At 37.5% G+C, this 13,155-nt stretch overlaps 1 protein-coding gene and 1 non-coding gene across 15 annotated transcripts in view; both read left to right on the top strand.

The window, feature by feature from the left end:
• Dlgap1 (DLG associated protein 1) overlaps window positions 1-13,155 on the top strand; it is a 362,352-nt gene that overhangs the window by 153,695 nt on the left and 195,502 nt on the right. For all 14 annotated transcript variants that reach the window (XM_027942934.3, XM_027942933.3, XM_027942943.3 and 11 more), the window contains 2 exons: window positions 1,787-1,964; window positions 11,408-11,648. In XM_027942934.3, coding sequence (XP_027798735.2) covers window positions 1,787-1,964; window positions 11,408-11,648 — 419 coding nt within the window. The remainder of the gene's footprint in view (window positions 1-1,786; window positions 1,965-11,407; window positions 11,649-13,155) is intronic.
• On the top strand, window positions 6,390-6,461 carry Trnas-gga (transfer RNA serine (anticodon GGA)). Its single transcript has one exon. It is a non-coding gene; the product is annotated as a tRNA-Ser (tRNA).

Raw genomic sequence — 13,155 nt, 5'->3', positions numbered from 1 at the left:
TCATCATTATCATCAGGTTGGGGATATAGCTCAGTTGGTAGAGTGCTTGCCTCGCATATACAAGGCCCTGGGTTCAATCCCCAGCACCATAATAATAATAATAACAACAATAATAAAGAAAAGTCACCCTGATTCCATGTAAAAACGAAATTTAAAACAAAACATAAATTATGTACTTATATATATTTATTTCTAAATATATATTTCTATATATTTATAGAAAAAATGAGGAACATATATATATATCAAACTGCTATGAATAGCTAGTTCTCTAAAGGATGTGGAATTTGAGAGGCAGGAACAGGAAGAAAGAGACCCATTTTCTGCTTTGTGTACTGCTGTATAGGCTGCTATTTTCAATGAGCATTTCCTACTTTTATAGTCTTTGGAATAAATCCAAAGAATACAAAGTATGTAAAGACTTGTCACTATATATCAAGACTCAGAGATGTGTGCATTTTTAATGGCTAAGATTTCAATTCTGTTCACTAAGTTCAATCTCAATTATATGAAAGAGTTGAAGATGAGATAGATAAGCAGCAAGGTAGGTAGATAGATAAGAGAGAAAGAGAGTAAATGGATCCACAAATGTAGGTCCAGACCTCTGGTTGTTACTAGAGAGTCCAAGAGCAAAAAAGAGGACCCCAAGAAAGAAATAGATGCAAAGGAAATCTTGTACCTTACACAATTCAGAATTCTGGTCAGGAGAGTTATTGCTATTATCTCCATCCTTAGGATGCCTAAGACCATGTGAATAGGAAGATTGTTTCATGGTTGAAAGAATAAGAGAATTTTAATTGCTCTCAATATCATCAGATCTTAATGGTTTCCTGTCAAAAAGTTTCTTTTGTGAAGAAAGAGAAACTTTCACACACTATTATTGAAAGGTAAACTAGTATAGCTATTATGGAAAACAGTATGGAGTTTCCTCAAAACACTAGAAATAAAACTACCGTATGACCCAGTAAATCCTACTACTGGGTATATATCCAAAGGAAATGAAATTGGTACGGTGAAGAGACATCTTCATTCCTCTAGTTATTGTGGCACTATTCACAATAGCCAAGATATGAAGTCAACGTAGGTGTCCATCAATGGATGAATAGATAAAGAAAATAGAACATTATTCATCCATAAAAAAGGATGAAGTCCTATCATTTATGGCAACCTGGATGGAACTTGAGGGGATTGTGTTAAGTGAAATACGCGTATATATATAAGCTAAAAAAGTTAATTTCATAGAAATAGATAACAGAATAGTGGTTGCCAGAGGCAAGGAAAGGGTAGTGAGTATGAAGAGAGGATGGTTAACAGATACAATGGTGCAGCTGGATAGGATAAATAACTTCTAATGCTCTATAGCACAGTAGAGTAACTATGATTGACAACAATTAATTGTGAATTTTAAATAACTAGTAGAGGGGTCTCTGAATGTTCCCAATGCAAAGAAATTATAAATATTTGACATGATAGATATATCAATTATCCTTATCTGATCATTACCTATTGTATACATACATTGAAATATCATCCCATACCCCCTAAATATGTAAAATTACTATATGTTTATTAAAATTTTTAGTTAAAATTAAAAAATGAAATAGGAAAACAAAAATATGAACCTAGGGGGGAAAAAAGATCTTCCTTCTGAGACACCATGGGAAGTCACAGGGCAACCTTAGGAGGACTTCTGCATTATTTAGGGTGATACATAAATAATGGTAGCTTTGCATCTTATCACGGCCTACATTTTGGAATATACACCTCTTTCATTGTTCTCTTCCAGGATTTCCAATGAACATTCACCCAAACTCCAGATCCGGAGTCACAGCTACCTGAGGGCAGTAAGTGAAGTGTCAATCAACCGAAGCCTGGACAGCCTAGACCCTGCAGGCCTGCTCACATCACCAAAGTTCCGCTCCCGGAATGAGAGCTACATGCGAGCTATGAGCACCATTAGCCAGGTAAGCCCCATCAGATCAGTGGTGGGCAGGAGCCTTTAGCTGCAGAGGGTTAGTGAAAACTGAGAGGACGGGAGATGGAAATATGGTCACTCCCCACGGAGATCATTGATGAATCAGACTGGTGGTCCAGTCACATGCTATAAAGAGTATGCACATGTTCAGGATAGATGTTACTGACAAAATCAAAGCAGTGTCTAATCATAAAAGTACTAAAGTATGGAGCAGGTCACAAGACAGGACTCAGGCACACAGAAGCAACATGTGACCCATTTACCTCAACTGGGTCCTGAGGGGTATTGTGTCTTGGTAATGAGAGTCCCACTATGATGAATTGGTAACCAAGACTCAATGATGAAGACTCAATACAGATGACTGAATACTGCATCCAAACTATTGAGCTAAAACTCTTGAGGTTCTCCCATCAAAAGCCTCAGTATTTGAAAAGACTGAACTCGGCTCAGGGGAAAAGAAAACCTGGGACTCAGAGGAATTGATCCTGCAGTTTTCAGGGGCCACCAGAGGAACAGAAAGTGCCTTGAGGCTCCCTCTGGGAGGGCATAAAGAAGGGTATTCTTGTTTTGTTTTTTGTCTTGTTTTGTTTGTGGTGCTGGGGATTGAATTCAGGACTTTGCATATGCTCTGAGCAAGTGTTCTACCATTGAACTAGCTCAAGAAGAATATTTTTTTTAATGATCTTAGACTAGGCTCTGTATATAAATTCACAGTACAATTTTTAAAAATAAGCACTGTACAGCTGGACCCAGTGGTGCACACCTATAATCCTAGCAAATAGAAAAGCTGAGCCAGGAGGATCTCAAGTTTGAGAACAGCCTCAATAATTTAACAAGGTTCTGAATACCTTAAGACCCTGTCTCAAAATAAAAATATAAAAAGAACTAGAAATGTAGCTCAGTAGTAAAGCAGCCGTGGTTTCAACTCCTAGTACCAAAAAACAAAAAAATAATAATAATAACAAACACCCTACCATTAATTCAGCCAATATTGTTTGAGCAAAACACTGGGCCAGATTTTGCAAGTTATCCAAGGATGAGCGTACATAATACTCAGAGGTTGACTGCCTAATGGAGGGCATATAAAAAACATGAATGTTCCATAACAAACATTATCTTCTTGACCACCACAAAAACACTCTTCCTTCCTTCCTTCCTTCCTTCCTTCCTTCCTTCCTTCCTTCCTTCCTTCCTTCCTTCCTTCCTTTCTTTCTTTCAAAAACACTCTTGAGTAAGAGACACTTTTTGTTAGGAACTCCCATGCCAATTGCTTTATATTTTTATAAATAGTAGTCCTTAGAAACATACCTGTAAGATATGTAGGTTTAAATGGGACTTTCCCTGGGGCCATAAAATTGGCCACTAGATCCCAAAGCTAACAAAAAGATGGTAAGGACCCAGGAGCAAGCTTCTAGGAATGGGGTCTAGGAAATCACGTTATAATAAATATTCAAAGTGATTCTAATAGCATTGCAATTTGATCTGAACTTTGGAAAATACTAACCTAAAGCATATTCAGGAAATAGTGAGTGCTTTAGTTTTGCTGGAGCTTGTAATAATTGTAGAGACAGCACTGGGAGATCTATTCTGAAAATTGTTCTGGACACTTTTTTTTATGGATGGCTTTATATGCCTGGTCCAGAGAACTGGACTTTATTCACTTTAAAAAAAAAAAAACAGAAATGAATTGGCCTTTAATAATGAAGACTAATAAAACATCAGCTTTTAAACAGGTAATGGGTATTATAAGAACTTTTATGTGGGATCATTAATCTGGGAACAAAATGTAGGAAAGATAGAGGATGAAAGGCTAGAGACAGGGGCTGGTTTGGAAGACATTGTGATCATCACAGTGAAAATTAGTGCTGATGTTGGTGAAGTGGTGATGGTATAGTGTGGTGGTATTGATGATGGTGATAACAATGTTGATGGTGATGATGGTGATGGTGATAACACTTGTGGTAGTGATGGTGGTTGTGGAAATGGTGGTGGTGGTAGTATTGATAATTACAGTGGTAGTATTGACAGCTATGACAGTTGTAGTATAGTGTGGTGGTGGCAGTGACAGTGGTGGTGGTGGTGGTGGTGGTGACATAATGTGGTACTTACATGGATGAAACAAATAATGAACTTAGGAAAGAAATGATGAAATGGTAGACTGGTCGCTGAAGTATCTGACTGTGAGAATAACCCTAGAATAGGACCACTGCTCTCACTTTGTTTCTGCCATCAAAATAGAGATTTCCGATCTGAATAGAATCATGAAGTGCAAGTCAAGGTCCACAATCAGCCTCCAAGGGCAGGGCAGGGAGAGGACCAGGGAAAGCTGGCCTGTGGGATTCCAACAGTGAGCCACCATACATTTCCTTACTTTAAAGAAATCTCAAGCTGTGGTGGCACACACCTGTAATCCCCATGGCTTGGGAGGCTGAGGCAAGAGCATCACGAGTTCAAAGCCAGCCTCAGCAACTTAGCAAGGCCCTAAGCAACTTAGAGAGACTTTGTCTCAAAATTAAAATAAGAATAATAATAAAAGGGTATGGGGATGTGGCTCAGTAGTTAAGTGCCCTTGAGTTCAATCCCTGGTGCCAAAAGAAAATTGTTAAAAAAGAAACTCACACTATCAGTGCTAATTAATCCTTGCCAAGATACACACTATCTATCCCAATCTCAAGGAAATAGGTGGAGCATCATTTTGGTGCAATTTAGACTTGTTTTGTCCTCATTTCTAATAATAAATATTATAATATTTAAAACTTCTTGAAGCATCTTTATTCTACACAGCCTAGTGGTCACATAGTTTTTGAGAACTATACAATAGTCTTTAAATTTAGCTATCATATAAGCAGAATGCATAAGTGGGTTTAAAATTTTTCTGGGAAAAATACTTATACACATTTATAATTTTCATAACCTTAACATGTTTAGAACAAGGGAACATATAATTTCCTCCAGCAAGACTCTATGCTTTTGTTGCTGTCTGCTTTGAGTCCTTGTGCTGTGGCTCTGACCTTCCTTGGGACAACATCGCTTCCCAGTGGTAGCTTAGTAAGGTATCAACGAATAACACACAGGCACAAGAGAGCATTAATGCTCTGTGAGGTCAGTACTGCAATTCCATGGTCTAGTCATATGGCCTTAAGTAAAACAAAAAAAAGGGGGGGGGGGCCATCCTAATTGGATCCTAATGACATATCATTTTTTTAGCACCATATTCAATTTTCTAGTAATGTATCTTTAAAACTTTAAGGATAATTTCATATTTCCTATGAAGTATTATCATTATTCAGAGGAGGATAATTTCCTCTTTGAAGCAATATAATCATACACATACTCTAGACTTTTCAAAAAGTATTGACTTTTATTATATTAGAGATATGCTCTTGTATACATCATTAGAAGCTAGAATACTGTCAAATTTAAGTATATTAGATCCTATTTCTGTTTAAAACCTCACATATTAATCATCAAAGACTCCTCACAGGATCAAAGTAAAATTTTGTAAGTCAAAGAATTGATCTATAATAATTAAATTGTTTCTGTCATTCATAATCTAAAGAAGTCAAAAATTGTGCTTGAATGAAAAAGGAGAAATAGCATCTTTTCATGTTTACTCTTTTCTATACTTTAAATATATACATCTAATAAAATAGGGGTTACATAAAGTAAGATTTGAGAAAGAATTATAGAATATTGGGGTTTTACACACTATTTCATTTAACAGCCATCATTTCAAAATTAATTCATGTCTTAACTTATTTTATATCTAAATCCTTAGTATCCACATCTAGAATATCAAAATAGAAGCCCACAGATATATTTTATGTGGCAACATGTTATGTTACTGCATCATTTTTCTAAAAAAAATTAATGTAGTAACTAGGGAGGTTTGTGCTTAGCATTAAAACCAGCAATTTACCTATAATTTTTGACTTAGAATATCTATTCAGTGTGTGTGTGTGTGTGTGTGTGTGTGCATGTGTGTGTGTGTTTGTGTGTGTAAGAGTAGAGACCCAGATGGATTGCCTATGGTACACAGTTAGACAGTTACAGAACCTTTCAGAAAACCCAAGTATTCCAACTCCTAACTGGTTAATTACTTCAGTACCTGCTAGTATTTGGTGGCAACACTGTTGCTACTGTCAGTAGTATTAACAATGGAAATAACAATATATAGTTGCCACTTATTGGTTACCTGATATAGGCTAGGAGCTTTGCATATTATCTCATTAATTTACATCAACAGTATAAGGAATATCACTTTTTAATTTATGAAACTCAGTCTCAAGAGATTTGGAAATTTGTTTTTCTCATTCTCTCCACTCCACTGTCTCACAAAATAATATTGACACTTAGGTAGTGCTTACCATGTGCCCAGAAATATTTGACACATTAAGAAAAAGTGTTAAGGGCTGGAGGTGTAGCTCAGTGGTAGAGTGCTTGCCTGGAAAGCATGAGGCCCTGGGTTCAATTCCTAGCACCACCAAAGAAAAGAAATAGAAAGGCTTAATGTTCTAGTTTCTTAAAATGCTCCTACAAATTAATAAGAAATGATATAAAACCCAAAATAACCATGGGCAAAGCTTATGAATTAGCACATCTGAGAAAAAGAAATACCAAAGCAAATAAATAGTGAAAAAGATGTTCATCACAAAGGCAAATCAAAACAAAACAAAACAAAAACTCAAAAAGAAATGAATGAATATAAAGGATTCAAGAAAAGTGACAAATATCAAAGTATAGGCAATAGCCAGGAATGGTGGCACATGCCTATAATCCCAGCAGCTCGGGAGGCTGAAGCAGGAGGATCATGAGTTCAAAGCCAGCCTCAGCAACTTAGCAAGGCACTTAGCAACTCAGAGGGAGACTCTGTCTCTAAGTAAAAATAAATAAATAAATAAAGGGCTGGGGTGTTGCTCAGTGGTTAAGCACCCCTGGGTTCAATGCCTGGTACCCCCACCCAAAAAAAAAAAAAAGTACAGTCAATAGAAAGAAGCTCCTGAAGAAGAAAATCAAAGCAAAAGAAAAAAAACAGTAACAAGAGCATTGTTTTTTGTTGTTATTGTTGCTGTGGTTGATCTTCACTGCTGGGAATGCAGCCCAAGGGTCTTCCCTATACAAAGCAAGTGCTCTACCACTGAGCTATACTCTTACCCCTTAAACACAAAGCACTAATTTTTGTGTGTGTGCAAAAACGTTCCTGAAATGAGAAGATGACTTGAAACTACATTGGAAGAACACACCACATACTTGAGAATTGACTCAAAATAATCAATACCAGGACATATTCTAGTAAAATTATATTCTAGTTTTTAAAAATCCCACTTAAAGGAATTTTTTAAAAAATCTTTGAACCTCTACAAAAAAGAGCTAATGACTGGAAAAAGAATGAAAAGGAAATTGCCATCAGAATCTTTCTGTAACAATGGTTCAAACCAGAAGATGGGGTAACATTTTTAAAAACTCCAGGGGGAAAAAATGAACCAATGATTTTTATATCTAAAAAAAACTGACTTTCAAATATAAAAGGCAGGGAAACGTGTTACAATGTTGTGTGGATGCAGAGAATGTTGTTCCTGTGAGTTTACCCTGGGCAATTTACTTGTCAATGAGATTTAGACAATCAAAACCACCAGACATAGTTCGTGGCAAACATTAAATACATAGAAATTTTTAGGATTAAAACTAAATGAAGGCTGGAGAGGAAACAGCATGTGGATTTATATGGTGTCACAGTGTGCACAGCACAACTATTTTAAAATGAGGAAAGAACAGAGAGAGCAGATGCAAAATAATTTTTAGCTGCTTTCAATAATCAGATATGGACAATGATGATATTGTTATTCGGAGGTGGTTGTGTAAATATTGTGGAATAAAGCAAAGGAATAATTGTAGAATATTCCAATTCCATCATCTCCTGTGTTCTTGAAAACTTGAGTACTCAATAAAGATATAAGATTATAAAGATATAATATAAAAGATGTTATATTTTAAAAAACACTGAAATCTGAATTTAAATTATGTAGATCTGTTTCCTAAATCTATCTACTGAAAAGGCCTGAGATTAATAAGAGTGAATCTTCCTAGTGCCCAGATTCTGTTCTTGTAACACCAGGTCCACTTAAAAAAGAAAAGTTTTTTGGGGAAATATATGGGTCCCAGGACTGGGCAGCGAAGGTATAAGTTTGGAATACCTTATCACAGCAGATATCAAGCACATGATCAAAGACTTCTGGTTTCATGTTAATAGGAATCAAGAGTCAATGTTAGGTTCCCACTAGTCAAAGATTGAACAAATTTAAGTTCACTAAGAAAGTGGATTTAAAAGTATTGTGTTAGTCAACTTTCCATTACTGTAATAAATATCTGACATCAATCAACTTGAAGGAAGACAGGTTTATTTTAGCTCACAGATTTAGAGGCTTTGGGACCTTTGATGTGGCAAAATATTGTGGCAGGGACCATGTCACCAAGGAAGCTGCTCACTTACAGTAGCCAGGAATCAAAGCAGACAAAAGAAGAAGCTGGAGTCCCAACATCTCCTTCAAAGGCCAGACCTTACCTCCTCCCACCAGGCCCCACCTCTTAAAAGTTCAACCACCTCCCAAAAGAGCCACAGACTTGCAACCAAGCTTTTGTCACATGGCCTATAGGGGACACTTATTCAAACCATAACAACTATTAAATATTTTAAATCTGTAAGTTTATTTTGATTTTTTAAAAAATCAATTGATCAGGCTAGGGTTGTAGCTCAGTGGAAGAGCACTTGCCTAGCATTTGTGAGGCACTAGGTTCAATTCTCAGCACCATATATAAATAAATACAATAAAAGTCCATTGACAACTAAAAAAAAATATTAAAAAAAATAAATTGGCCACCTTTGGAAGATAAAAGGGAACAGATTTATTATCTTAAAACTTTGTAAATACAGGGGAGTGGAAAATCAAGCATTTATTCTTCCATTTTCATATAAAAGCAACCATTAGGTAATTGGGTAATATAAGAGAGAAAACATTTCTTTATAAAAAAAAATATTCCAACTAGTAACTGAAAAAGTTAACACTAAAATTTGAATATTGCCACTTTGCAACACCCGCTAGAGAATGAATGGATCTAGGCATTAAGCATAAATAATCTCTAACATAAAGAGGGGACAACCCAGACATAATGTGCCCTTTGATGAAAAAACACACACCAGGGCTGGGGTTATAGCTCAGTTGGTAGAGAGCTTGTCTCACATGCACAAAGCCCTGGGTTCAATCCCCAGCACCACACACACACACACACACACACACACATATTCCACCTGAGTCAAATCAAGTCTCTGGCTCCCGCTTACAATTTTCTGGAAATACAAAAAACAGAACATGCCAAATTCCACCATTCATATGAATTTAGCAAAATCTAAACCTGAGAAGCTTTACTAGTCAAGGAACACAGACTCTTCAATAGGTAAGTTACAGTCAAAAGAAATGTATGTTGAAGGTGAATTGATAGATGGATCTGATTCTTTTCAGTGGATAAGACTTAACTTAGGGTCTAAAGATACACAATTGGGTAAAAATAGTGTAAAGAAATACAATGACATTTGCAATAAAACTCAGGATGGTAGTTATCGTTGAAGGTGGGAGTTCTGATTAGGAGGGGGCATGTGAAGGGCTACTGGAAGCCTGGAAAAATTCTCTTTCTTGATCTGGGTAGCAGTTCCCAAGATGCTTGACTTTTTGTGATTGTGTTGTTATACCTTTATTCCATATGGTTTTCTGTATCTGTGTATAATAAAAGCTTGTCCATTCTTTCTTTCCCTCATTCCATTTGACAGTTGCAGATATCCATCTCTTTACCTCTAAATGGATGCCCATGTATTTCCTAAAGAACAAAGACGTACAGATAAAGATATAGATATATTTTAATATGCAAGCATAGAGTTTATTTTCCTTGAAAATATGCAGTGATTTTAATCAAATTAGAGGATATGAAAGTACTATATTTAAGTTGTAAAGACATCAAGAAATGCATATCTCTGTTTATATGCCTTAAAGTAATTGGTCACTTTTATTTGAAGTCTGAAGAAATTACCCATTACTGAAGCACATCTTCAGATAATACAAAAGAGGAGACAATGAAAAATTGTAACCATTTTCCACATGTGGCCTAAGCTGAATTACAGTTTAACCTATTAAATTCCCAATTACCCATATAAATTCAATATTTGGAAAAATAGAGACAAGAAGTCCTGGAAGGTAAATGAAAATTGCTTCCAAGTCTCTAGAAAATCAGCTACGAAGTAAAATATTGGCTGGAACATCTAGTTAAGGACTTTTTTTTCCTGCAAAAAGTACTCAAACCCAAGTTATATACAGAGGAATATCAATAAAAACTGATTCCTCAAAATGCAGAGGGAGGGCTCACGTCCAAGAGCTTTTAAAGTACTCATAAATAATTTGTGGACCATCTTAGCTTTTTTATAAAGAGTTGAAACCTGTAAATAGTTTCAAAATCTTGATAGTGCTTTTCACGATTTTAACATATCTGGGATTAGCCTATTTTTATGCAGAATGTATCTTGCCAGAGAATATAGGGCATGTTTCCATTACTTGCACTCAATTAAGCTTCAGTCAACACTGACACTATTGGAGAACCAGTCACTTCAAAAGGCACAGTAAAATACTACTTTCTAAAATGTGCATACTGAAAAGTTAACACTGAAATACATGAAAGCTGACCGTGGACCGATAAAATTGCTCTCTAAATTCGCGTTTATAAATAAGGAGGGGCTGGAGGTATAGCTCAATGGTACAGCAGGTGCTTAGTATGTACGAGGCCCTGGGTTTCATTCCTAAGGTGGGGGGAGGAGGAGAGAAGGAAGGAGGGAGGGAAGGAAGGGAGAGAGGAAGAGAAGAATGCTTTGGAATAGGCTTCCCAGATATCATTTCCTCGCATTCTAAAAACAAAGCCCTCAAGGGAAAGAAAAATAACAACAACAACAAAAAAAAAGGCAAACATATTAGCTAGGTGTCATTCAATTATAGTCTGTAATATAATGGAAATAAGTAGCGCACACCTGTAATCTCAGTGTCTCAGAAGGCTGAGGCAGGAGGATCCCAAGTCAAAGCCAGCCTCAGCAACTAAGAGAGGCCCTAAGCAATTTAGCAAAAGCCTGTCTCAAAATAAAAAAATGAAAAAAGCTGGGGATGTGGCTCAGTGGTTGAGTGCCGCTAGGTTCAATTCCTGGTACCAAAGGGGGAGGAGATTTACTTACACACACACACACACACACACGCACACACACGAGAAAGAAAGTGCATTTCAGCTGAATACCATAAGACGCTGCTTTTTCTACTGGGAATGCAATTTGGAGATGCCCAGAGAGATCGGCCCTCCACCAGGTGGAGAACTAACCGCCAGGTGTTACCGCCCCTCTGCTCGCAGGTGAGCGAAATGGAAGTGAATGGGCAGTTCGAATCCGTGTGCGAATCCGTGTTCAGCGAGCTGGAGTCGCAGGCGGTGGAAGCGCTCGACCTGCCCATGCCCGGCTGCTTCCGCATGCGGAGCCACAGCTACGTGCGGGCCATCGAGAAGGGCTGCTCCCAGGACGACGAGTGCGTGTCCCTGAGGTCGTCCTCCCCGCCACGCACCACCACCACGGTGAGGACCATCCAAAGCAGCACGGGTGAGTGAGCCGGCCGCGCCCCCGCCAGCCTGGCCTCAGGCTAGGGCACAACTGTCCCCCAAGACAGTGCGCTCACTGTTGTCACACACAGTTGCCAATAAGAAAATACCACCCATGTCCCAGGACACAAAAGGTTTGCTTCCCTACCTGCTTCTATCCCCACCTCTGACCACACCCACACACCTCCCTCCCTCTCCATCCCCATCTCTGGGATCAACCCAGGAAACTAAAACTCTGGCACCATGAGGTGGGGACAGCACAGCATCCCAGGAGCCAGGAAATGGATCCCAACCGATTCCCACTCTCAATAAGAAGGCTCTGACTTTTAGGGCTGTGACTCTAAATGAATCAGATACCCTGCTTCTTGTGCATCACAGAATTAGATTTCTTTATATTATTCCAAGATAACCACAAAGTGGCTATCACAAAAGACCTGAAATGTCACTGTGAAGAAAAAAGGAAGAAATGGTGGGGCCACTAATATTAATTGAATGCTTTATGAGTTAACAACCAAAAGCAGATTTATCTCATCTTCTATCATATATAAATAATAGTTCCTTAACCCGCTAAATTGTATTTAGGTTTATGCATTTTAGCTGTATTTTTATCAGTAGATTTTTAGGTACAGAGGCACAGAAAAGCTTAACTATTTTCCACCACACTGGAACCTGCATAGTAATGTAGCCTTGAGTGGTGTATGATAATACAAATAAAAACAATTGCGTTCCAAGAAGAAAATCTCTCCCTCTTAACCAGATTTAACTTTCTGATTAAATTCAGCATAATTCAAATAGAGTAAATCCCCAAGAAGATCATCAAACTTGGAGTCAAGATTTTTAAAAATGATGAATAAATTAGAAAGAAAAGCCTGTATTAGAATACTGTAATATTTCATTTTAGTTCTAGGTGCATCAAATACCAATAATTATGATTCAGCCTAGAACTTTTGCAGGCTTGAGTAATAAGAGGTCATCAAACTCAAGTTAAAATCCTAACTATGCAACTAGAAATCTACAGGACTGAGGTAGAAAAATTTTTAAGCCATTAGAGGTTAAATGAGAGGAGTTCGTTTTTGACCACTGCCAACAAAGACCTCGGTGTTAGGAAAAGGGATGTTTCTAGACATTTGTGCAAGCTCAGAAGCTGTGACCCTCGCTGGCCACCTCCAGATCCAAGATAATGGATGTCCATTCCTGCTCATTAGGAAATACTCCAAAAACAGTCACAGATAACATTAACAAATTACATAAAACTTATTTACAAAGAGGAAAAATGTTTCAAGAAAAAAAATCAACCACGGGCATATTTATGTGTGTGTTTGCATTCATGCAGTACATGTGGCTTCGATGGTCTGCTCTGTGTCTTTTGGGGTCCCCACTCTGCCAACCTTTCCCCAGTGTCTGGTCCATTCCTCTCTATAATGATCTCATTGTCTGCCAGCTGAAATGGATCCTTAAATACAAAAAAAAAAAAATACAGAGCCTGAGTGCCAAGGGGCACCCTCAGG

The sequence above is a fragment of the Marmota flaviventris genome, chromosome 16 (assembly GCF_047511675.1).
Source record: "Marmota flaviventris isolate mMarFla1 chromosome 16, mMarFla1.hap1, whole genome shotgun sequence".
NCBI classification, from domain to species: Eukaryota; Metazoa; Chordata; class Mammalia; order Rodentia; family Sciuridae; genus Marmota; species Marmota flaviventris.
Note: the sequence above shows the minus strand (reverse complement) of the source record. Positions and strands in the feature narration are given on the sequence as shown.